Source organism: Cetorhinus maximus, chromosome 20, assembly GCF_964194155.1.
Source record: "Cetorhinus maximus chromosome 20, sCetMax3.hap1.1, whole genome shotgun sequence".
In the NCBI taxonomy this organism is placed as follows: domain Eukaryota; kingdom Metazoa; phylum Chordata; class Chondrichthyes; order Lamniformes; family Cetorhinidae; genus Cetorhinus; species Cetorhinus maximus.
In genome coordinates this window covers 42590456-42617098 of record NC_135898.1, presented here as the reverse complement: position 1 = coordinate 42617098, position 26643 = coordinate 42590456, and the positions used below count along the sequence as shown (strand labels likewise).

Here is a 26643-nt window from a genome sequence, read left to right as displayed (position 1 = left end):
TACAAAGGTTTAAGTAAATCAACAGTAAATCATCATGCACATCAATATGGCTGCAGATTGCTTCATTATGAACAGAGATACTTGCACGAGCAAGTTCAGTGATGTGCCTCTAACTGAGAGGAATTGAAAATCTACTCTGGTGGGATGTTAAAAACATGTGGATAAATGGAGTGTAATGTCCAATAGAAGGGTAAGTCCCTTAGGTTTCCCATTATTGTAGTGAGATATGTCAACAAACCAATATTAAAGGGCAAAGACTTCATTCGCAAGTTGAAGTTAGATTGGGACATGTTTTCCAAGTTGAGATGACCAAGAAGCGTGATCAGCTATTGAATACTCAGCAACATTTTCAAGGACAGCTACGAAGGCATAACTGGTGTCAAACCGCACATCTGAAACAGGATGCAAAACCACTATACTGCAAGGCCAGGCTGGCGCCTTATGCTCTCAAAGCCCAGCTTGAAGAAGGGCTAAAGAAACGAGAGAGAAATGGTACCAGTGAAAACTGATCACTATGACTCTGCAAGCCCAATTATAATAGTGCCCAAATCAGACAAAACTGCAATGAGGGGAACTGCAAAGACACAACAAACCAGGCAATAGATGATGAAGAGTATCCAACACCGACCTCCCAAGATTCATATGCAGAGTTAGTGGGATCCAAGATATTCACGTGGTTAGATTTGTACCACACTTATGCCCAGCTCGGCATGAATCAAGAGAGTTAACAGTATCGCACAGTCAACACATATGTTGCTGTATGGCGTGAAGCCTTCTATAATGGATGTGTTGCTCATGACTGCAACAGAGGAAGAGGATCTTTAAGTGTTGGATGAAGTGTTAAAAAGTTCAATGATCACCATGTGAAGTTGAAGAGGAGCAAGTGTGCTTTGTCATCTGAGGTAGTGTACTTTGGTTTGAAAATCAATGAAAAGAGGCTACAGCCACTGAAACAGAACATCGAGGCTATAGTCAATGCCCCAAAGCCAAAAGATGTGTCTGACTTTAAATCTTTTCTGGGCATGGTCTGCTTGTGTTTTCTGCCTGAGCTTGAAACAATGTTGTGAAATGGAAACACATTTAATGTGTTAGTAATTATATAGTAATACCATACATCTCATTTTCCATCATTACCACCTCATAATATTGAATGTAAATCAGGCCAGTATGAAACAGATGCAGTGTTGCTAGGGTCTCAGGTATAGATGCCAGTTTTAAATTAAAGGCCCTAACTGTTTGTATGAAAGAATCCATTAACCATTCATATCTCAGCCCCGTTTTTTATTTTTTTGCATTTTTGTTGCTGACTGTGTACCTTTGAGTCTTCTGCTATTTCCCTCCTTCCCCACTTCTAAGGAGGCTCAAATTAAGTTCCTTTGGGAATTCAGCTCTTAAACAGGAGCAGCAATTAGGGATGGGCAAAAAATGCTGGCCCGCCCAGTGATGCTCACATACCATAAAATGAATTTTAAAAATGTAGAAATGACAGACTAATCAGCAGAGCAAAGAATACACATCACCTACCTGCCACTACGCCATGCTCAAATGTATAGATCAAATCACCCTCCAATGGAATCCTGTGAACTTTGATATTTTGAATCTCATCTGCATTCCCAGAACTTGCATGTGCTGTACATTTAACCTCTTATTTGCTGAAGTTTACAATAACAAATCTTAATCTAAAACAATGCAATATTCTTCCTCGTAAAAATAGTCAAAAATCCCAAACCTTGACAACCGCTATGAACCAGGCTGCCACGAGGGAACCTCAATGATATTAGCTCATTAGCTGGGTGCAGATGCATTAACAGGTGCATTAAGCCAGCCACAGTTTAACTCTTCCTAGAGAAGGCCAATAGATCCATTCTTCAAGTCCATAAGGCCGTGGTCTGCATGTAACGTCCTAGAGGCCCTGAGGGAAAAGGTGATGGTGGATCCTGTTGGATGGTTCCCCGAGCAGACTGTCAAAGTCAATTGGCAGAATGCCTCATTGCCAGAACTTTCCAACAAGCACCAAGACATAGCTTGGCTGGTGGTGAGAAAGGCCCTCCCCGTCAGATCCTTCCTACACACCAGGAGTCTCACCCCTGCTGAACATTGCTCTCGAGGTGGCTGTGGTGAAGAGACCGTTGCAAAGAAGGCCTGGAGAGAGATGCAGTGGTTTTTGTCGAGATTCATCCTGAGCAGTTCTGTGACACAGGACTCTGTGCTGTACGGGCTGTTCCCAGGGACACACACACAGACAAACATCAATTGCAGCTGGAGGATCATCAACTCGGTGAAAGACGCTCTTTGGTCTGCCCGAAACTTGTTGGTCTTCCAGTGCAAAGAGTTGTCCCCGACCGAGTGTTGCAGACTGGCACATTCCAAGGTCCAGGACGACATGCTGAGGGACGCACTAAAGCTTGGGGCAGCCGCCGCAAAGGCGCAACGGGGGAAAGGTCGCTGTCAAAGCTCTTTCTGCCACAGTCCACCAAGGGGCTGGGAACTGTATAGACCTCTCGAGCTGTATGACTCATAAGGAATGTATGCAATGAATGCTAAATATATCATAATTATATTGAAGCACCTCAGAGTGCAACATGATGTATGTCAATAACTCAAATACCTTTGCACTGTTTGTAATGACCATGTTGAAATGTCTTTAATGTTCATTGATTGTACTGAAGCACCTCAAGATCAATGTGGAAAAGTTGAATATGATTGCACTTTATGTGATGGCTATTTTGAAATGTTATGTAATGTTCTTTCTGATATTTTATGAATAAAGTATATTTTTCAAAAAAAAAAATAGATCCACTCTTCCATGAATAACCAGTAGCAACATGATGAGGCCCTGCAACTTTAAAGATTGCAGTAGCTTCCTCAAGTTCCAAGCAGTCATAACGAACTTATTGAATAGGACACTGGCATTGCGAAAAACAGCAGAAACGTGTTTCTCCCTCGCCATGTTGTGATCAAATCTCTTTAATAATTAAGTGTGAAGTTCTCCTGGCATCTATGAAGGATTGTTTGTGCAATAAACTTGGATTACTGGGTAGTTTCTTGCAAGAAACAGTGAACATTATTTACAGAGCTCCTGATGAAGCTACATGCTTGTTCAAAGACCAAGGCTAGAAAGCTCCACCCTTGAGATTATCCGCGCTCAGGGCTGATTTGTCTGTACAGTGGCGTGATCCCCATGACAGTATGAAAGGTTTAACTTACCATTACAATGTTGACACAACGTTTTCCAGGGTAAAATGCTCTTTGGACCTCAGCCAAGCCCATATTTCCCCCTTTGAGTAATGGAATGCCTTTGCCTGCACAGAACACGCGTTTGACTAACTGTCTGGAAGTAATTTTCCAGTCTTGCAGGCAACAATTAATTTTTAAACACCACTGGATTATTTTGCTTAGATCTTTAGATGCTGACTAATTTGCATTTCTCAATTTGAGCTGTGTCATTGTGTCATTTATTGTCACATCATTTATCTTGAGGTTTATATTTTCCCAGAAGATGAATAACTCCTACAATGTAACAAAATTATTGCAGTTCTTTAGAATTTTAGAAAGCTTTTTTGTACTGACCTACCTACTTTGGGTGAACTCTAGACCGTTTTCGGACAACGAAAGCAAAATATGTAAAGTGTGCTTCGTATTCTTCAGTTTCTCTACCATTTTGGTCCACTTACTAATTCTTCAAAGCACATACCATAATTAACATTTTACTATTACTCCTAATTTTGAATATTCCTGCCAAATTATTCTAGTAATTTTGGCAATTTTTTTTCAACAGAAGAGCAAGTTTGACTTTTTCTTCCCACATGCAACTGTTTTAAAATGTTTCTCAGGATGTGGGCACGGTTGGTATTTATTGCCACTCCCGATTTCTGGCGGTGGGCCTTCTTCATGAACAGCTGGGAGCAACGCGGTACATCTGAATGGTTTGCCAGATTACTTCAGATGGCAGTTAAGAGTCATTTAAAGGCAGGTTTCCTTTCCTAATTGAGTTTTTTTGACAATCCTGACATTTCGTGGTCACTTTTACTGACAACCTCTCTAAATTTCCTTATTTTTTAAAACAGATTTCAGATTCCCAAACTGTCATGGTGATCCAATTCTCTGGATTATTAATCCAATAGCATAACCCTGCCCCCACACATCCTGATCACTGAATGGGTTTCTCTTCTTACTTATCACCTTTGCCAAGACCATTTTTTACCCTTCATTGTAACTTTAGGGGAAATTTTGTAGGCGTTTCATAAACATAATACTTAAGAATGGTTCTTGCTTTAGCTCAGTGCCTGTTTGGGTGGGGTCAGCATAGATCCGGTAGGAGAAATGCTGACTGCCTTTTGTTTCCATTGAGAGTGTCTGGAAGGCAATCATGAAGGTTTACCAGGCATTGCTGTTTACATTTGACCATAGGACAGTGATTTTGACCAATTATTTTGGCAGCAGGGATTGAAGCATCCTGCCTCATGCATCATTTTTCTTAAATTGATATTATCTTGGCATGGTCCCGCTGGTGTGTGAAGGGCACAGAAGGAAAAAGACGCTGTAGGGTCTCAGCCATTCTTTGATTTATAGCATCCTTCACATACTATAATCTCTCCCAAATTAGGGAGTTTATAAGGAAGGTTATTATAGGTCAAAATGAAGTGAAATGTTGTGCAGATTCTGAGATTCAGCTTGGGAACTATAGGTCTTATGTGAAGCAACCCCTGTGATGCTCATGTGCAACAATTAATGATGCCCTTAACCATGTGATTTCCTTGGAGCCAATCAGGTTGAGCAGATTCCTGTAGTGTGTTGGTAGCTTTTTGTCTCGTGAGACAGTGGTTTGCATCATTATGGTCAACTCTGTGTTAAACATCATCTCGTGTGGCTCAGAGCCCCATTCTGGCATGGTAATCTTTGCTGCAAAGGAAGACAGTGGAGTGAGAAGGTGCATGATTTTCTGCCCTCTGTTTTCTCTGAGCCCTCTTCTTAACCAGCTGAGCTTTTCTTTTCTCTTCCCCTCTTCCAATACCTTTCCAATCACTCACCTTCCAGGAGTGGAGACAATCAGACCTGTGAGGGACCCCTCTACTCGGGGAGCAGGTTGAGTTTGAAATTTTAAAAAAAATCCATGAGTGATGTCACAGGAAAACTGTAAGTTCATTGGCTGATGAGTAGCTGCTGTTAGGAAGTGTGTTTAAATAGCTTAAAACTAGAAATACGTATAATTTATAAAGAAGTAGCTACTCGGATTTCAGTAAGGAACACTAGCAATAGGGAAAGTTAAATTGTCAAAGTGAAATAAAGTAATAAAGTAAACCAAAGTAAGATAAAGTTAGCGTAAGTGTAGCAAAATTAAGTTACTAGTAAATTATTCTACTCATTCTACTTACTCTAAGTGTAATAAATAGTTTTTAGAGTTACAGGATGGCAAGTCAGCTCGGCCAAGTGGAGTGTATGCCCTGCGGTCTGTGTGAAGTCATGGACGCACCATGTGTCCTTGACAAACACACCTGTAGGGAGTGTCACCAGCTGCACAAGCTTGAGCTCTAGGTTTTGGAACTTGAGCGGTGAATGAAGTCACTGTTGTGCATCCGCGAGGCAGAGGACTAGGTGGATATCACGGTGGTGGTCATACCGCAGGTCAGAAGGGTACAGCTAGAGAGGGAATGGGTGACCACCAGGCAGTCCTAGAGAACCAGGCAGGTAGTGCAGGAGTCCCCTGTGTCGATCCTGCTTGCTAATCGGTTTTCCATTTTGGATGCTGAGAAGGCAATGGTTCCTCAGGGGAGTGCAGCCAGAGCCAAGCCTGTGGCACCACGGGCGGCTCAGCTGTACGGGAGGGTAAGAAGAAGAATAGAAGGGCAATAGTGATAGGGGATTCCATAGTCATGGATCAGACAGGCGTTTCTGCGGCAGTAAGCATGACTCCAGGATGGTGTGTTGCCTCCCTGGTGCCAGGGCCAAGGATGTCACAGAACGGCTGCAGGACATCATTCAGGGGAGAGGGATCAGCCAGAAGTCATGGTCCACATTGGTACCAATGACACAGGTAGGAAGAGGGGTGATGTCCTGAAAGCAGATTTCAGGGAATTAGGAAGGAAATTATAAAGCAGGACCTCAAGATTAGTAATTTCAGGATTATTCCCAATGCCACGTGCTAGTGAGCACAGGAATAGGAGGATTGATTGATTAAATACGTGACTGGAGAAATGGTGTAGGAGGGAGGGCATCCGATTTCTGAAGCATTGTTGTGGGCAGGTGGGACCTGTACAAGCTGGACGGGTTACATCTTAACAGGACTGGGACTGTTCTGCTCTCAGGGGGATTTGCTAGTGCTGTTGGGGTGGGTTTAAACTAGTTTGTCAGAGGGGTGGGAACCTGAGGGCTGGCCCAAATTGGAAGAAAGTAAAATTGGTAACAGGAAGTAGTAGTAAGACTAGAAGGCAGGAGAAACAAAGCAGAGCATTGAGTATGTTTTGAATGTGTAATGATGTCAGAAAGACATAGTTACACACAGCATTTGCAATAAGGAAGATGATCTAAAGGCACAAATGGAGGTAAATGGTTATGATATAATTGCCATTATGTAAACATGGCTGCATGGTGACCAAGAATGGGAACTGAATATTCAAGATATTTGACGTTCAGGAAGAACAGACAAGAAGGGAAAGGAGGTGGCGTTGCACTGATAATAAGCGATGGGATCAGTGCATTAGTAAGGGAGGATTTCAGATCGGAAGAACAATGTGTGGAATCTGTTTGGGTGGAGCTAAGAAACAGCAAAGGGCAAGACATTGATTTGAGTTATTTATAGGTCACCACACAATAGTGGTAATATGGAACACGGTATTAATCAGGAGATGAGAGAAGCATGTAGCATGGACAACACAGTACTCATCGGCGACTTCAATCTGCATATAGGCTGCGTAAACCAATTGAGCACTAATGCTGTAGAAGACGAGTTTCTGGAGTGTGTTAAGGATGGTTTTCTGGAGCAGTATGTTGAGGAGCCGACTAGAGGACAGGCTATTTTAGATCTAGTATTATGTAATGAAAAAGGGCTAATTAATAATTTTGTTGTAAAAGAACCTTTAGGGATGAGTGACCACAATGTGATAGAATTTTACTTTATGTTTGAAAGCGAGGTAGTTCACTCTGAAGCAAGGGTGTTAAAGTTGAATAAAGGAAATTATGAAGGCACGAGGGACAAATTGGCTGAGGTAGATTGGGAAAATACATTAAAATGTATGAGGCAATGATAGTCTTCAAAGAACTATTACATAGCTTACAACACCTATACATTCTTTCAAGGTGCAAAAACCCAAAAAGGTCAGTCAACTGTGGCTGACAAAGGAAGTTAAGGATTGCATAAGATTAAACGAAAAGGCTTATAAAGTTGCCAGAAGCAGTAGTAAACCTGAGGATTGGGAGGTTTTTAGAATACAGCAAAGGAAGATCAAGAAACTGGTAAAGAAAGGGAGAATAGAATATGAATGCAATCTAGCAAAAAAACAGTAAAATAAACCATAAAAGCTTCTATAGGTATGTAAAAAGGAAGCATTTGGCTAATACAAATGTGGGTCCATCACAGGCAGTCAGGAGAATTCATAATGGGGAATAGAGTAACGACAGAGAAGCTAAATGATTACTTTGGGCAGAATTTTCTGCCTGTTGGGCGGGTGGGCCCGACCCAATATCCGGCGGGCGGGGAGCCGATCCCCGCTGGAGAAGTGGGCCCCGCCCACATTTTACGTGGGCGGGTCAATTAAGGCACTTCCTGTGCGGGCAGGGGGTGGTGGGATTCCCCAAATGCGAGAGTGTGCTCTTTCGCGCATGCATATGGAAGAGCGCACATCTCCCTGAGGCAAAATGCTGCCTCAGGGAGATCGCTTCCACTTTGAAAAAGATTAAAAATAGAAAAAAAAATTCCCTAACATGCCCCCCTCATATGACAATGCCACATGAGATGGGACATGTTCATAATTTACACTATAACTTTATTAAGATTTTTAAAACCCTGCATGAAACCTCATCCCACCGGTGGATGAGGTTTTATGTTTTTTCTATTTGTTGCCAGGGCTCCTGGCCTTCCCGCCAACCTTAAGGTTTGACGGGGAGGTCCTTTAATTGTTTAAATGATCCTGTCAATGGCCTCAATTGGCCATTGACAGGTCAGTGGGCCCACAGCTGATTTTGCTGCGCCCCCGCCTTCCTGAAAATTTAAATGGGGCGGGATGACGTCGGGAGTTCCGCCCTATGTCGTCCCGCGTCATTTTACGCGTTGGCGAGCGGGCCCCACCCCCTTCTCGCCGACAGCAAAATTCTGCCCTTTGTGCCTGTTTTCACTGAGGAAGATACAGGAAATCTCCCAGATTTAGAAATCCAAGGGACTAGGGAGAATGAGGAGTTGAAGGAAATTAATATAAGTAAGAAGGTTGTATTGGAGAAATTAATGGGACTGAAAGTTGATAGGTCCCTGGGACCTGATATTCTGCATCCCAGAGTGTTGAAAGAAGTTGCTATAGAGATAGTGGTGCATTGGTGATCATTTTCCAAAATTCTATAGATCCTGGGATGGTTCCTGAAGATTGGAAGGTAGGAAATGTCATCCCACTATTTAAGAAGAGAGGGAGAGAGAAAACAGGGAACTACAGACCTATTAGCCGTACATCAGTATTAAGGAAAATGCTAGAATCTATTGTAAAGGATGTGATAAATGGATACTTGGATAATCATGATCTGATTGGGCATAGTCAGCATGGATTTGTGAATGGGAAATCATGTTTGACGAACTTGTGGGAGTTTTTTTGTGGATGTTACTCACAAAATTGATAAAGGAGAGTCAATGGACATAGTATACTTGGATTTTCAGAAGGCTTTTGATAAAGTCCCCCACAGGAGGTTGATTAGCAAAATAAAAGCACATGGGATAGGAGGAAATATACTGGCATGGATTAAGGATTGGCTAACAGGCAGAAAACAGAGAGTAGGAATAAATGGGTCATTCTCGCATTGGCAGGATGTGACTAGTGGGGTACCGCAAGGATCAGTATTTGGGCCCCAGCTGTTCACAATATATATCAATGATTTGGATGTGGGGACCAAATGTAATATTTCCAAGTTCGGGGATGATACAAAGCTAGGCGAGAATGTGTGTTGTAAGGATGATATAAAGTGGCTACAGGAGGATTTGGACAGACTTAGAGTGGACAAGAACAAGGCAGATGGAATATAATGTGGAAAACTGGGAGGTTATTCACTTTGGTAGGAGGAACAGATGTGCAGAGTATTTCCTAAATGATAAGAGATTAGAAAGTACAAGAGATTAGATGTACAAAGAGACTTGGGTGTCCTTGTCCATGAGTCACTGAAGGCTAACATGCAGCTGCAGCAGACAAGTAGAAAGGCTAATGGAATGTTAGCCTTTATCGCAAGAGGATTTGAGTACAGGAGTAGTGAAGTCTTGCTTCAACTGTATGGAAGCTTGGTTAGGCCGCACTTAGAGTACTGAGCGCAGTTTTGGTCCCCTTACCTCAGGAAGGATATTATTGCCATAGAGGGAGTACAACGAAGGTTCACCAGACTTGTTCTGGGGATGACAGGACTGTTTTATGAAGAGAGATTGGGGAAACTGGGCCTGTATTCTCTAGAGTTTCGAAGAGTGAGAGGTGATCTCATTGAAACCTACAAAATATTTAAAGGAATAGACAGGGTAGATGCAGGTAAGATATTTCCCCCGGTTGGGGGGTCTAGAACCAGGGGACACAATTTCAAAATAAGGAGGAAGCCACTTAGGACTGAGATGAGGAGAAATTTCTTTACTCAGAGGGTTGTCAATCTTTGGAATTCTCTACCCCAGAAGGCCTTGGAAGCTCAGTCATTGAGTATGTTTAAGGTAGAGATTGATAGATTTCTGATTAACAATAACATAAAGGGTTATGGGGATTGTGTGGGTAAAAGGCACTGAAGTGTTCGATCAGCCATGATCATATTGAATGGTGGAGCAGGCTTGACGGGCTGAATAGCCTTCACCTGTTCCTATGTTCCTTTGTCAGCCTCCAGAGGTCACGGTCGTTAGCGACTGTCTCCCAGTTGTCAGTGTCAATATCCGCCATGTTCATATCTCACTTGCAGATGGCCTTGTAACAGAGGTATGGATGCCTAGAAGGTCATGACCCAGTGGCCAGTTCACTGTATAGAAGTTTTTTGGTTATATGTCTGTCATCCATCTGATGAATGTGGTCAAGCCAGCGCAGATGTTGTTGGCTTAGCAATGAATGTATGCTGATGACCTTGTCCTACCAAGAACTGCCAAGGATATGCCTGAGACAGCAAAGACAGAAACTGTTCAGCCTTTTCTCCTGCCTAATATATGTTGTCCAGGTCTCACCACTGTACAATAATACGCTGAGGACGCTTAGTAGACTTGCAGTTTGGTGTTCCCAGTCAGGTTGCTGTTGTTCCACATTCTCTTACTCAACTTGGACATAATAGTTGCAGCTTTTGCAATGCGTTGATTTCAGCATCAAGTGACGGAGTCCTGGTGATTGTGGAGCCTAGATATGTAAAGCTATCAACAACCTCTGGCATCACATTGTCAATGCTGATCTCTCTATCTCTCTCTCTCTCTCTCTCTCCCCTCAGGTACCATGCCCTAAGAAGGCATTGGCGACCATGGACTTCCAAGTGTTGGTTCATGGTTATGCTTGTCAAGGTACTGCAATGGTTTGCAGTGTAGGTTCTGGCTGACCAGGAGACGCTCCGCCTGCTGATAGATGGTGATATTGCAACATCCTTGACCAAGACATTTGTCTTCCTGATGTTCCACTCCGAAATGGCCCAGCACCATGTGAACTCATCACGGCAAGAAGACCAAGAATTCAACCCCCTACTGTCCCACACACTCTCATGCCACATGTACAAGCTGATGACTTGGACAAAGTGAGAGAGAAAAGTGGTCAAATACTTGCATGGCGTAAATATTACCTGCTACTTATCAGCTCAAGCCAAAATGTTGTCCAGGTCTTGCTGCATATGGATAAGTACTGCTTCAGTATCTCAGGATTTGTGAATGGTGCTGGACATTGTGCAATCCCAGCTTCTGACCTTATGATGAAGGGAAGTTCATTGATGAGTCCTCTGAAGATGGTTGGGCCTCGGACATTACCCTGAGGAACTCCTGCAGTGATGTCCCGGGATTGAGATGATTGACCTCAAACAACCACAACCATCTTCCTTTGTGTTAGGTATGACTCTAAACAGTGGAGAGTTTTCTCCTTGATTCCCATCGACTCCAGTTTTGCTAGGGCCCCTTGATGCCACACTCGGTCAAATGCTGCCTTGACATCAAGGGCAGTCACTCTTAACTCACCCCTGGAGTTCAGCTCTTTTGTCTATGCTTGGACCAAGGCTGTAATGAGGTCAGGAGCTGAGTGGCCCTTGCAGAACCAAACTTATGTCAGTGAGTTGGTTTGATTTTTGCAATATAGAAATGGAAGCCAGAGACCCGGGGGAGATGTAGTATAAAGGGGTTATTTTAACTGTGAAGCATGTTAATCAGATACTGTGTACACTATCAGAGGAAGTGATGGAACATCAAATGATCTTGCTCTCTCTTGTAGAATCTCATGTAAGATATAGTCTGCAGTAAGAGATGTTTCAATCAAGTTCCTGTTTTCCTCACTCAGCAGACTCAGTAAACAGTATAATACCAAGAACTTTATATATTCCACCCATCTCTCCAACTGCAGTCAGTACAAAGAAGCAAAGAATTCCCTTCCCTACCTCTGTTTTCAATGGAGCTGTTTTCTTTGCTGATGGACCTGTAACCTTTTTCATCCCTTCAGACATGCCCCAAGCATTCCCTGTGTCGAAGGATAGCTGGATATTTTGGCAAAGTTGTAACCAATAGTCATCGCCGCACTGCCTAGCAATCTATTGGGCTTTATGTTGGGCAGCTCTTAGTGGATTCAGAGACTTCTCACTTGATTTTCTCTTGTAATTAATGAGAGTGGACCACTTGCCTTCAATGACAGGTTCCACCACAGTAATGTAAGCTTCGAACCAGTCAATTTTTCCTGCCTCACTTCCCGTATGTTGAGACTGCAGTATTGTAGATGATGTCTTGAAGTATGTTCTATTTCACTTCTGCATGCTTTGTGGAATTGCCGGAGATCGTCTGTTTGATGGAATTGAGGAACCGGTGGTTTTTGTCTGGATAGGCAGTATGGCTGACGTTGATACAAGGACAGCATTTCTGCTTTGAATGAAAAAGCTTCACGAGCTGCATTCTAACCTGCTGCACACTAGGGAGTGATACCATGTGTTGTGATAGCCGCATGTGTTGAGAATACTGTTCAAGCAAGTCTGTTGATGATCAGATCCAGCTGGTGCCAGTGCCCTGGTCTTGGCTGCCTCCAGGACACCTTGGGTCTTGGTTTGTTCTGAAAGAAGATATTACTTACACAAGCTTCTGGAAGCAGCAAAGCTCAAGTAGTCTCTGTCTCTTATTTATCTTTCCCAAGCCATGATGTCTGAGGCAGGAGGGCCATGCTCCATGGTCCGTGCTCACTCACATTGAAATCCCCTAGTCGGCAAAGAAGTTCTGACTTAGGGATTCTGCTGATAGCAATGTCAAACTCCTCATAGAACTGATCTTTCAGCTCTGTATTGTAGCACAGCATTGGAGCATAAATACTGATGAGGTTAACTGGCCCTGTTTCAGTTGAGAGGTGGATGGAGAAAACACATTTTGAACCATTTGTGAGGGCTTCTATCACCGAGAGTAATGAGTTCTTTACAGTGAAGCCTACACCTTTCTCATGTGGAACTCTTCCCCTGCCAGATGAATGTGTAATGTTTCTCTTTCAATGATCCGCTCTTGGCGAGCCTAGTCTCTTGTAGGGAGGCAATGTCAATGTTCAGCCTATCAAATTCCATGTTGATCACAGCTGTCTTGATCGTATTATCGACCAGCTGCAAATTATCTGCCAAACCTTTGCAAATGGACCTGACATTCCAGCCTGCCAATCAAAGTTACATTTGTTTTGTTTGTTTATCTGATGCGATGGATTCCATCCACTTGTTGAGCAGAGACTCTAAGCTCCAAGGGCTCATTAAAGCAGATGGACCATGGCGGGTCAGCACCTTACTAGTCGGGGGCTGCCAGGCTTGATGTGGGTGGTGGCTGGCCAGTGGGATACAATGGTCCCTCCCACCATCGGGGACAGCCCATAGCGCCTGATCTCTACACCAATCGAGTTAGGTTAATCACTCATAACGCTTTGAAACAAAGCTGGAGTGTCCTCTTCAGGGCACAAGCCTCGGCAAAATTTATGGAGACCCCGGGCTAAACGTCAGGGATCCCCTCTTGACCTCCTGTGCTGAGATTAAGAAACACAAAGCACTATGTTTGGCATTGGCTTGGCCGCATGAGTTGATGGAAAGTTGACATACTTGCGCATCGAACCGTCTTTGGACTCCACTCCAGGTTTTTTGTTAAGGTTTACTCCCTTAGCCTTCAACTCTGCCGAGGTATCTACAAGGCAGCGGAGCTATTTACCCTATAGCTGGGCGTTTAGTTCATGGTTTAGTCGAGGTGATGCATCTAGTATGTGGGTGAAGAGTATATGCTTTCTACTTCTGTGTGCTAATTTGCTTCTCATTTTCAGCCCAGATCGCTGGCTAGAGCAATGCCAAAAAGAGAGTCAAATGTGTAAATCTCCTCCTGTCAGTACACAACCTTTTCATCAGCAAGGGGAGGGGAGACGGTGGCGTAGTGGTATTGTCACTGGTCTAGTATTCCAGAGACCTAGGGTAATGCTGGCGATCTGGCTTCGAATCCCATCATGGCAGATGGTGAAATTTGAATTCAATTGCAAAAATAAAATCTGGAATGAAAAGTCTGACGACCATGAAACCATTGCCGATTGTTGCAAAAACCTATCTAGTTCCTAGTTCACTAGTGTTCTTTAGGGAAGGAAATCTAACTTGGTCTGGCCTACATGTTACTCCAGACCCACAATGGCCCTTAAAATGCCCATAGGGGCAATGAGAGGTGGGCAATAAATGCTGGTTAGGGCCATTGATGCCCACATCCAATGAATAAAAAAAAGTCCTCAGCTGTGCCTCCTTGTGGTGATATATGGAACCTGGGTCCCCCTTAGCCTCAGACTAAAGCTTAACAGGAACACAGAGGAAGTTTGACACCCCCCCACCCCCCGGGTTTGCAGGCCCACTGGCATGTGGACATTGGCACTCGTGAATCAGATTGTTATCATTCAATGATTGATATAAGTTAGGTAACCTTAATAAAAACAGAATTACCTGGAAAAACTCAGCAGGTCTGGCAGCATCGGCGGAGAAGAAAAGAGTTGATGTTTCGAGTCCTCATGACCCTTCAACAGAACTGAGTAATATTAGGAGAGGGGTGAAATATAAGATGGTTTAAGGTGGGGAGGTGGGGGGAGAGAAGTTGGGGGGTGGTGGTGGCTGTAGGGACAAGCAAGCAGTGACAGGAGCAGATAATCAAAAGATGTCACAGACAAAGGAAGAAAGAGGTGTTGAAGGTGGTGATATTATCTAAACGAATGTGCTAATTAAGAATGGATGGCAGGACACTCAAGGTACAGCTCTAGTCGGGGTGGGGTGGACAGACTGACAGGGCATTAAAGGTATAGATTCAAAAATAATGGAAATAGGTGGGAAAAGAAAAATCTATATAAATTATTGGAAAAAACAAAAGGGAGAGGGAAGAAACGGAAAGGGGGTGGGGATGGAGGAGGGAGTTCAAGATCTAAAGTTGTTGAATTCAATATTCAGTCCGGAAGGCTGTAAAGTGCCTAGTCGGAAGGTGAGGTGCTGTTCCTCCAGTTTGCATTGGGCTTCACTGGAACAATGCAGCAAGCCAAGGACAGACATGTGGGCAAGAGAGTATGGTGGAGTGTTAAAATGGCAAGCGACAGGGAGGTTTGGGTCTTTCTTGCGGACAGACCGCAGGTGTTCTGCAAAGCGGTCGCCCAGTTTGCGTTTGGTCTCTCCAATGTAGAGGCGACTGCATTGGGAGCAACGAATGCAGTAGACTAAGTTAGGAGAAATGCAAGTGAAATGCTGCTTCACTTGAAAGGAGTTTTTGGGCCCTTGGACGGTGAGGAGAGAGGAAGTGAAGGGGCAGGTGTTGCATCTTTTGCGTGGACATGGGGAGGTGCCATAGGTGGGGGTTGAGGAGTAGGGGGTGATGGAGGAGTGGACCAGGGTGTCCCGGAGGGAATGATCCCTACGGAATGCCGCCGGGGGGGGGTGAAGGGAAGATGTGTTTGGTGGTGGCATCATGCTGGAGTTGGCTGAAATGGTGGAGGATGATCCTTTGAATGCGGAGGCTGGTGGGGTGATAAGTGAGGACAAGGGGGACCCTATCATGTTTCTGGGAGGGAGGAGAAGGCGTGAGGGCGGATGCGCGGGAGTTGTGCCGGACACGGTTGAGGGCCCTGTCAACGACCGTGGGTGGAAAACCTCGGTTAAGGAAGAAGGAGGACATGTCAGAGAAACTGTTTTTGAAGGTAGCATCATCAGAACAGATGCGATGGAGGCGAAGGAACTGAGAGAATGGGATGGAGTCCTTACAGGAAGCGGGGTGTGAGGAGCTGTAGTCGAGGTAGCTGTGGGAGTCGGTAGGCTTGTAATGGCGGCATTAGAGACTAGAGCTGTACCTTGAGTGTCCTGCCATCCATTCTTAATTAGCACATTCGTTTAGATAATATCACCACCTTCAACACCTCTTTGTTCATTTGTCTGTGACATCTTTTGATTATCTGCTCCTATCACTGCTTGCTTGTCCCTACAACCACCACCCCCCCAACTTCTGTCCCCCCACCTCCCCACCTTAAACCATCTTATATTTCACCCCTCTCCTAATATTACTCAGTTCTGTTGAAGGATCATGAGGACTCGAAACGTCAACTCTTTTCTTCTCCACCGATGCTGCCAGACCTGCTGAGTTTTTCCAGGTAATTCTGTTATTGTTTTGGATTTCCAGCATCCGCAGTAGTTTTTTGTTTTTAGGTAACCTTAATGTTTGAACTTACAATGTGTCAATATCAGAATAGCACTATCTTTATTGCATTGTCACTTGTTCTCAGTATGGAAACATTTCACCATAATAGGATGTATTGAACTTTACAGCTCTGAAGATGCTGTGCTATGGAACAAATAAAGTGAAATTACAGTGTATTTACTGGCAAAATCAAACTGCAGTAATCTAATAAATGATCTTAAATGCACACTTACTGTGCGTTCACTGCTCTTCCACATGCGCTTGCCCCTTTAACATGGTGGCCACACTGTCCAAGAAATTCCCACTTCCAGTCTCTGATCAACGGCCAACTTCAACTTACCTGGAAGTACTTCCTTTGGCTTTGAAGTACTTCCGTGGAAGCTCTTCATATGTTGGATTTGCATTTCATTTTCACAGCTTTATTATCCTGCAGGGTAGCTTTAATGCGCCCTATTTCTACATCGAGATTGCATGGTGAGCAAATAGTTTGAGCCCTATTTACGAGGTGCTGATAAGGCCAATCTTATAGCGCATGAAACTGGAGGAATCCCAACATGCATACTGACCACTGAAGGTAGGCTTGCAGTGCACAGTAGTAGAGAACCCATTGGTAGATTTCTCAACTAGCATGTTGAGGGAAGGGAACTCGTTTGACTGCTCCATTTCAAAGCTATCCTGTGAGATAATGGCTAGCCCGATCAGATCATTGTTCACTGTATATCATGCAAACTCATGAGTGACCCAAATGCTGCCACTTTTGGTCCGTAAAAATGCCTGGTCTACCTCAGATTACCCTGGGAGGGTAAGGTGTCTTAAAAAATTTGAGCAACAGGTGAAGCTAGCCATTTCACACTGGTACTATACAGTAGCAACATGAGTGGTATTCTCCACTAACAGGATGCTACTGTCAAGCCAAAAAGACTTTCTGGCTACCCAACGAGTGTGACGTTTGAAGTTCGGTGCTGATGTGATGCCAAGCATGTATGTCCCAGTGACTGGTGATTAATATCAAACAACACCTTCCTCCGGCTGTTCACAACAGACAAAGTACTGACTGCACTCAACTAGTCCGTGTTTGCAAAATTCAAAACAGTGTCCAACATTAGATGCGATTCTGCAATTGGACAATGCTTACTAAACAATGCTCTTTGTCTTAAGAATTACACTAACAACCAATTTAAGTATGATTGCTTGGCAAGTAGACTTTGATTGGTAGAGGCGTTGCCATGGAAAATGCGCTAGGGAGCAGCTAACTGCCAAACTTTTGTGTAATTCAAAGTGTTTAAATTCAAATTGTTTAAAGTCAAATCTAAAATCAAAGCTCACAGCATGGTTCACTTACGAATGCTTCAGTTTACATAGAATCTAGAATTAGGGGGCACAGTTTCAAAGTAAGGGGTCTCCCATTTAAAACAGAGAGTAGGAATTTCTTCAGGATCATTAATCTTTGGAATTCTCTACTCTGGAGAACAGTGGAGACTGGGTCATTGAATATATTCAAAGCTGAATTAGACAGAATTTTGATCCACAAGTGAGGCAAAGGTTATGGGGGAAAAGGCAGGAAAGTGGAGTTAAAACTAAAGTCACATCAGCCATGATCTTAATGAATGGCGAAGCAGGCTTGAGGGGCTAAGTGGTCTACTCTCACTCCTATTTTTGTTCTTACTTATGTTCTCTCTGTTCCCAACATCCCCTCACCTGCCGCCATTTTAATGGTCAGATTTTTGGCAGCAGCCACCAGCAGATGGGAGACTCATTAATATTGTCAGAATCTTGTCATAATTGGGATTCTGATGTGATGTTTAGGGTCATGTGTGGCTGTTGCACACAGTACTGAAGCCACAAGAGCTCAAACAGGAGCTAGGTGGGAAGGAATACACAAAGCTGAGTATTTCAAAATTTTATTCATTTTCTTGTGGGCCAGGAGGAGAAAATGTGCTATTTCACACCGCCACCCCCGCAGGAACATTGAGTCTCCACTGTCCCAGGCTTCTCTCCCTCTTCTCCATCACTACAGCAGCCTCTGGATCCGACCAACCCCTAACTCCCTTCCTCCACCACTGCTCATTGTTTGATGGGAATCATTCCCTCAGGTCCCTGGCAGTGGTTTCTTCCCACCCAAAATATAGGTGATGCTCATCACGGATTTCTCACAACCAACATTGAAATAAGGCCTAGGAGGTAAACTTTCCTGGGTACTGGGGGCAGGTGATGTGGATAGTTTGCCTTGTGTTGCAGCTGCCAACACCCCCCTCCCCACCCTCACAACTCCCTTGGTCCTTGACCTGCCTTGGTCTGATGTTTATGCCACTTCATGCTCTCCTTGTTCCCTATCTCTGTAACCTCCTGTAGACCTAGAATTCCCACACCTGATTCCCATTCCCTGTTTCTGGCTTTGTGTATTCTCAGCCCATCACTGACCCATCTTTAAAGACAATAATATGCCTTTAGCTGTCAAGGCCCCACACTCTAGATATCTCACTACTAAACCCCTCCATGTTTTTCTATGTGCCATCTCATTCACAGCCTGTTATAGATTAATGCAGCACTGTTTAATCAGAATTTTATGGTTATTAATTTACATTGCAAAAAAAAAGTATTATACACGGTGGATGTAATTCACCTTGTGAAGGACTAATCTACCAACAGTTAACAGTCATGATAATTACAATTCTTCCTCTTGGTGACTTGCGAGATTTCACTCCATCCTACCAAGGCCCTTTTATTCATATTTCTTCTTTAAATTCCAGCAGCTCAAAAGAATGAATTGCATTCCAATCTTTGTCACATGTTGTCCATTGTGCTCCCTTCAGATTTGGGTTTCTTGCTGTTTTAGAAGCTGATTGTTCATCATTACCCTGGCTGATTGAAGTGAGGTTGCAGTTTTCTTTCTCCTCCTTTTAATCTTTCTCTTCTTTTCCTTCTCAATTGCTTTATTTTTACACCTCCCCCCCCACCACCACCACCACTTTCCTTCTCCCCTGGTTTAGGTACTCATGCGGAAGGGGATTGAGCCTGTCAAAGTTGAGAGGCTGAAAAATCCCACTGTTCAGGCTTGTAAAGGCTGTAATTAAAGTCTAAAGCATGAACTGTATTGTTCTATTCCCGGAGAAATACTAACCCTGATTTTTACCTCCACCCTGACATGACAAAAAAAATAGTGGGAAGATGAGGGAAAATTTAATTACACAGCACAGTGATCTGGGATGCATACGCTCAAAGCAAATTCAATAATAACTTTGTAAAGGGAATTGGATACATACTAGAAAAGGAAAAAAAATGCAGGATTATGGAGAAGGGGAGTGAGACTAATTGGACAGCTCTTTCAAAGCATGATGGGCCGAAAGGCCTCCTTCAGTGCTGTATGATTCTATCTACAGAATTGCAAGTTATGAATCTATTGAATAAACATAAAAATTGAGAATCCCAAATTGATGGCAAATTTAATAATAAACTGTGAACAATAAGAGGAGGAAGAGAAAGAAAATGAAGTGGAAGGAACTGTGGTCATCACATACCTGCAGAAAAAGAGCAGATTTTTAGTGGGCAAGAAAAGCAGAATTTTACAAAATATGTGTACTGCACAGTTATTATCGCAAAGTATCTACATAGGATTACATAAGATCATGGCACAGAAACAGGCTATTTGGCCCAACTAGCTCATGCTGGTGTTTATGCTCCACTTGAGCCTCCTCCCATCTCACCTAAATCTACTATCGTAACCGTCTACTCTCTTCTATCTCATAGGCTTGTCTAGTTTCCCCTCAAATGCATCTAAACTAGTTGCTCCAACCACTCCCTGTGGTAGTGAGTTTGTCACCACTCTTTGGGTGAAGAAGTTTCTTCTGAATTCCCTATTGGATTTCTTGGTGACTATCTCATCTTGATCGCTTCTATTTTTGCTCTTTCCCTCTCTGTGTCCACTCTATCAAAGCCATTCATAATTTTACTGGCCTCTATAAGGTCACCCCTCAGCCTTCTTTTTTCAAGAGACATTTTTTAGTGCTGCATGCTAAACTGTTTGAACTGAAACCATGATGAACTAAATATCTTGCCAGAAGATAAAAGCAAAAAACTGCGGATGCTGGAAATCGAAAACAAAAACAAAAATACCTGGAAAAACTCAGCAGGTCTGGCAGCATCTGTGGAAGGGAGCACAGTTAACCAGCTGCCAGACCTGCTGAGTTTTTTCAGGTATTTTTGTTTTTGTTTTAAATATCTTGCCAACAAGAAAAGTAATGTTATCCACACAAAACCACCAGATCTTATATAAGCTGCCCTCCAAAATATATGATATTGGCAGGGTCAATATGTTATAGTTAGGTTATGTTGCAATGTGCTACTATGTAAGAAGAAATTGTATTCATTTTACATCAGCCATTAAGCTGCGTTGCAAAGATCTAGCATGTTAACGAGGGAAACTTAAATTTTCAAATTAATTCACAAAATATATTGCAACATAATTAAGATTGTTCTTTGGTTAAAAACATAAACAATTGTGATAGTATTAACTTTTCATCCAGGCACACTGAGCGACAGATGACCATTAATCTACTTCACTCTACTGGCTTGATTAACTATGGCCTCTTATCTCACATGGGTTACCCTTCCCCATTAAAAGAGATTCCCCCCACCCTTTGCTAAATGCAAACTGTAAAGTTTAAATCCGCAAGTATTTACTTTGATCTCGTTTGGAATGCCATTAATATGGCCTACAGTGTTAAAGTATTTGCATCCATTTTACTAATCATTTAAAAAAATGTCTTTTATGTTCAATGAGACAAATTATCTTCCTATTCGGGATGCTCTAATTCTCTGTTCTATCCATTCAATATCCCGAGCATGTGAGGCATACCATGCTTGCTGCAGATTAAAGTTCCTCTATCCTGCTGCAAACCACAATTGAGGCAGTGGCTTGGTGGTATTGTCACTGGACTACTAATCCAGAGACACAGGGGGTAATGCTCGAATCCCCTAATCAATTAAAGTCTGGAATTAAAAGTCTAATGATGTCTAATAAACCCACTAATATAGGGGAGGAAATCTGCTGTCCTTACCTGGTTTGGCCTACATGTGATTCCAGATTCCCAGCAATGTGGTTGACTCTTAAGTGGCCCAACAAACCACTCAGTTTCTCAAGGACAATTAAGGATGAACAATAAATGCTGGCCCTAGCCAGCGATGCCCGTGTCTTGTGAAGGAATTAAAAACAGACCTCAGAAAGACACCCCCTCTACCGTTCCCTCTAAGTGATTAAGGATCGTTTTGTTCAGTGACAGGATGCCAATCCCATCAGCTAGGGGTGCCAGTAGTTTAAGTACATTTGATTGATTTCTGGAAAAAATAATTCAAACCCCTGATAAAACTTCATCTGTTAATTGATAACAGAAGGTAGCACATGGCTGGATTTTCACTACCGAGGTGGATAACTCGAGTCAGTAAATTTCCTGACTCCCAGACCCATCTCGACTATTTTATCACGCGCAATTTTTGCTCTGGGAGACAGGGGTGGGATGGAGTCGGGCCTGCTGACCCCGGAACCGGATCAGAGGTGGCCACTGGGACAGATGAGTGCCAGTGTGGGCTGGTTAGAAGGTCCACCTCGTTCTCTGGGACTTTGTTCCAGTTGTTTTAAAAGCTTTTAGGTCCTCTAGCCCTCACCCCTCTTACCCATTCCCCATCCATGCACCTCATGCCCTCCATGCTACCTCATACCCAATGCCACAAGTCAGTGGGGCTATTTGTCCATAGCTGTGAGTTTGGTTAGTGAGTCTCTGGGCATGTCCATCAGCCATTAAACCTGCACCCTGCATGGCTGAGGGCTAAACCTCCTACCACAGGTGTATCTACCACATGTCTATTTATCACCTCTACTAATGGGGCTAATTTGCTCAGAGTTAGCTGTAGCCCATGGGTTAAACGTGGAGTAAATTGTGAGTTTGCATTAAAATACTGGGAATTAACATCCCTCTCAAGAGTACAATCTTTTAATTATTAGTTACGTAGCCAGTAGCAATGCACGTAGCTTAGAGCCAGTGACCAACAGCAGCATAAGGACAGCATCATTTTCTGGATTTGTTAGAGAATGAGGAGTATGAACAGGAGAAGACATGGTCTCAGGGTGGCCAAAAAGCCTACGAGGCCAACCGTTAGGACTTGGTACTACCCAAGGCACTTTGAGAACCATTTGCCCATTCACTACTTGTGAGGAACATGCACCTAAGCAAGTGAACTATCTCTGACCTGCAAACAGATCGACAGCCAAGGAGCAACAAACCAATGTTGTTCTCTGTCAAGATGAAAACTTAGCCTTGCATTTACGATTGACAAGTTACCAGTTGGAGGTCAGTAGGAGTTGAGAGGTAACAAAGGCCCAATTTCAGTAAACTTTCTCACACATAGGGTTCAGCACCCACCTACACTAGTAGTTAGAAAGACAGGCAATGATACTGTGGCTGAGTGGCACTGACCTCCGTACAAAGCAGCAATGCTTGTCCAATATTTATTCATGCACGCTGCCATAATAATATGCTTTTTGTAACCTAAAAAGGCTACTCCTGATTAAGTGTACAGATAGTTGACAACCAAAGTTATAAGATAATGCAATTTTTTGTTTTCCTAGTGGTGTCCATAAAATTGTGTGAAAGAATCAAGTGTTCCAATATTACTACAGTAAACACAGATTGCAAAGGTAGGTCCAGCATCTGTAGTATTTTGCTTTTATATTATTGCAAAGGTGGGTTCCTGGGAGAGATGGTCTATCTGCTCAAACCTTGTTCGCTGATATCTTTGGAGAATCCCAGGAGTTCTTAGGAAAAAATGTTTACCAAGGCATGCAGTACAGCTCGAGTATCCTTTAACTATAAATTCGAAAACATCCAAAAACACACTTTTTTTAGAACCTCATCGGCCTTTAGCATGGAAAGTCTAGTTGTTTGTCTGCACACTTTACCTTTTGATTTTGTGGTGAACATGTCAAAAAAAAACTTATGACAGGTACCCTGTATTTAATATTCAGTGATACATCTTACTTTTCTAGCCATTTTATTTACGTTAGACTGTACCTAGCCTAGGCTTCAGCTATTGTAATACAAGTTTATATGTGGTATCCGAAAACTGAAATGATCCAAAATCCAAAATGCAATCAGCCCCAAGGGCTTCGGATAAAGGATACTCGACCTGTAGTGTGAGAAATAGAGTAGCCTATTAAAGCAGCATTTCAGAGTTTGAGAGTTCATTAACCATGCTCTGCAGTATGAACCTGAATGAGCAAGCAGAATGATGGTGATAAGTAGCAGGCTACAAAATAATGCCACTCTAAGCATGCTTGGAGAAGACGAGTAGCTGTTCGACAGATTCCCAATAGAAGGTGATAAGGATATTGAACCTCCTACAGAGGACCAGGATTGAACAGAGACTTCTCAGTTGAGAAGGTTGAGGAGAAATTTTCTTCTTCAAATGTAGATGTTATGTTTATTATAATTTGTTCTCAGGATGTGATGACCCTGCTTTTATTGATGATTTATAAAGGAGTAGTGATTCACTTTGGTGGACCATTGGATCATGATAATTTTTATAGCTGAGTAGCTTAGTAGGTCAGTGCAATAAGAATCAACCACATAGCTTGGACTAGAGTGACACACAGTGCAGACCAGGCTGGGATTCTCTGAGGGGCATAAGTGACACAGTTGGGTCTTTATGAAAATGTGACACATTTCATGGTCATTTTGTTCCAGTGATAGCCCAGAGATTTATTGAACTCAGTTTCATAGTTTTACCATGGGGAGAATCTGAGCTCATAACCTCTGAATTTCTAATCATTAGGACAGGAGTAGGCCACTCAGCCCTTCAGGCCTGCTCCACCATTCAATTAGATTATGGCTAATCTATACCTTAACACCATTTACCCACCTTTGCTCCATATCTCCTGATACCTCTGCCCTACAAAAATCTATCAATCTCAGTCTTTAAAGCTCCAATTGTCCCAACAAGTGCAGACTTTTGAGGGAGAGAAGTCCACATTTTTACAACCCTTTGCGCTTTCTAATATGAGTGAGAGTGGAGAGCACAAAAGTAAGGGGAAACAGTGTGAGTGGCCAACAGATAAAAGCAGGAGAACTGACGTCAGAGAATCAGTGAGTCTGAGAGGAAACTGTTTTAGAGACTAAAGTCAGAATCAGAGAGGGTTACCAGGGATAAAGGACTTTAGTTATGAGGAGAAGTTGGAAAAGTTAGGAGTATTCTGTTTGGAACAGAAAAAGTTAAGAAATAACCTAGTGGAGGTTTTCAAGATGATGAGGGGGTTTTGATAGAGGAAAAACTATTTCCTCTGGAGAATGGGCCAAAAACCAGAGGTCACAGATTTAAAATCAATGATTCAGAGGGGAATTGAGAAAAATTTATCGCACTCAGAGTGTCAGGATCTGGAATGCTCTACCTGAATAGGAGTTGGAAGCTGATTCCATAAATAATTAAAAGGGAGTTGGAAAGGCACGAGGATTAGGAACTTACTTAAGAAGAAAAAAAACAGAACGTAGGACTAAGCACGACTGCACTTTCAGGAAGCCATAGCAGGCTGATTGGCCTCCTGATTCCAACTTCACTCCTGAATGGTCTCAGTCTAATTTTAAGATGCTGTCCCCTTGCTCTTGATTGCCCGATCAGAGAAAGTAGTTTCTTCATAAGTACCCTATCAAATAAAGCACTTACATATATAGAGCAGATTTCATGACATTAGGGCACCCCAAAATACTTGACAGCCCAATTTGCACACAGAAAGATCCCAGAAAAAGCAATAAGATAATGATCAGATAGTCTATTTTAGTGATGTGGATTGAGGGATAAATATTTGCCAGGACGCTGTGGATAACTCCCCCACTCTTCTTCAAACTTGTGCCATGGGACTTTTACGTTTTGAGAACAGATGGGGCCTCATTTAACATCTCATCAAAAAGCCAGCACCTTTGACATTGCAGCAATCCCTCAGTACAGCACTAGAGTGTCAGCCTAGATATTTGGACTTTTGGAGTAGGATTTGAACCCACAATCTTCTGACTCAGAGATAAGAATGCGACCAATAGCTTCATTAGAATCATCCTGCAATCTTCTATAATCTTGGGAATAAAAGCCAAATTTATGCGACCTGTCTACATTACTTAACTCTTAAGCTCTGATATTATTCTGGTGAATCTGTGCTTCATTCTCTTCAAGGCCAATAAATCTTTCCTGAGGTGCGGTGCCCAGGCTGAACACATTACTCCAGGTGGGGTCTGACTAAGGCTGTATATCATGCAGCAGAACTTCCTCCCCTCTCTAATCCAACCCCTTAAATTAAAGGCCCACATTCCATTAGCCCTTTTGATTGCTTTTGTTGTATGTCTACTGGCTTTTAATGATTAGTGCACTTAGACTACTGTTCCAGCTTCTCACTACTTAGAAAATGTTCTGATTTATCTTTGTTAGGTGCAACGTGGATGACCTCATACTTATCCACATGAAACTCTACCATAACCTTGCCTACTCACTTAATCTATCTATGTCCCTTTGCAACTTTCTACTGCCAGCCTGCAATTCTGATCCTCCCTCCTACCTACAGTCACCTATAAACTTGGATGTACAACTCCTTATTATTTTATTCTTGCATCCAACATTAATAAATATAGTGAAAAGTTGAGGTCCCAGAATTAAAATATCCTTTGAAAGTGCCGACCCCTCATCCCCACCCTCTGTCAATTCTGTGACCTCCAATTCTGTGCACACTCATATTTACAAATAAACTCTTACGTGGAACCACTTTCTGAAAGTCTTGTTTGCTCTCTCTGATCAAGTCATATCTGTTCAAGAGTTCAGTCACTCTCCCCTGAATAACAGATTCTAACAGCAGTGCTAGAACTGATATTAAACTGGCAGGTCCACAATTACCTAGTTTCTTTCTCCGCCCTGCTTACAAAATGGAGCATTATTAGCAATTTTCCAAACTAATGGCACAATTTTCAAATCAAGAAAACACTGAAAGATCATGACTAACACTTCTGCAATTCCTCACCCCACTTATTTTAATAGCCTGGGGTGGAAACCATGTTGTTCTGGAGATTTATCTGTTTTAAATCCCATTATTTTCTCCACTGCGACCTTGTTACTTGAATTGAATCCAATAAATTCTTCCCCTTGATTATTTTTTAATTTCCTTTCTGTCAATGATGTTTTATCCTGTTCCTCTACTGTGAAAATGGATATAAAACAATTGTCTAATAAATCTGCCATTACCTTGTTATCTATTACAGCATAGCCCTTGTCTGTCTGTAATAGGCCCCCATTTCCCTTAGTTACTCATACTCAAAAAAACCTTTAATATTAGCCTTTCCTTTACTGTTTCATTCCCTTTTTCAGGTCCGGATATTTTCTCTGCGTTCCTTTGTTGCTATCACCTGCTGCACAGAATTGCCACTTACGCTCCATCTTACCTCACATGACCCTATCTGCTTAACTATACAAGATTTGCTCTTTCGGGGTAAATATTGGTCTTGTATTGTACTAAATACTTCTTTGAATGCTTCCCAATGTCATTTTTGTAACTTTCCCTGTTAACAGTTCAATCCAGTTTAATT

The 26643-nt window shown here is 42.7% G+C and overlaps 1 protein-coding gene across 1 annotated transcript in view; it reads right to left on the bottom strand.

The window, feature by feature from the left end:
- Positions 1–17921: 17921 nt before the first annotated feature.
- Positions 17922–26643, bottom strand: part of minpp1b (multiple inositol-polyphosphate phosphatase 1b) — an 89513-nt gene continuing 80791 nt past the window's right edge. The window contains exon 5 of the mRNA XM_078565945.1: positions 17922–19554. Within this exon, the coding sequence (XP_078422071.1) occupies positions 19480–19554 (75 nt within the window). The 3' untranslated portion in view covers positions 17922–19479. The remainder of the gene's footprint in view (positions 19555–26643) is intronic.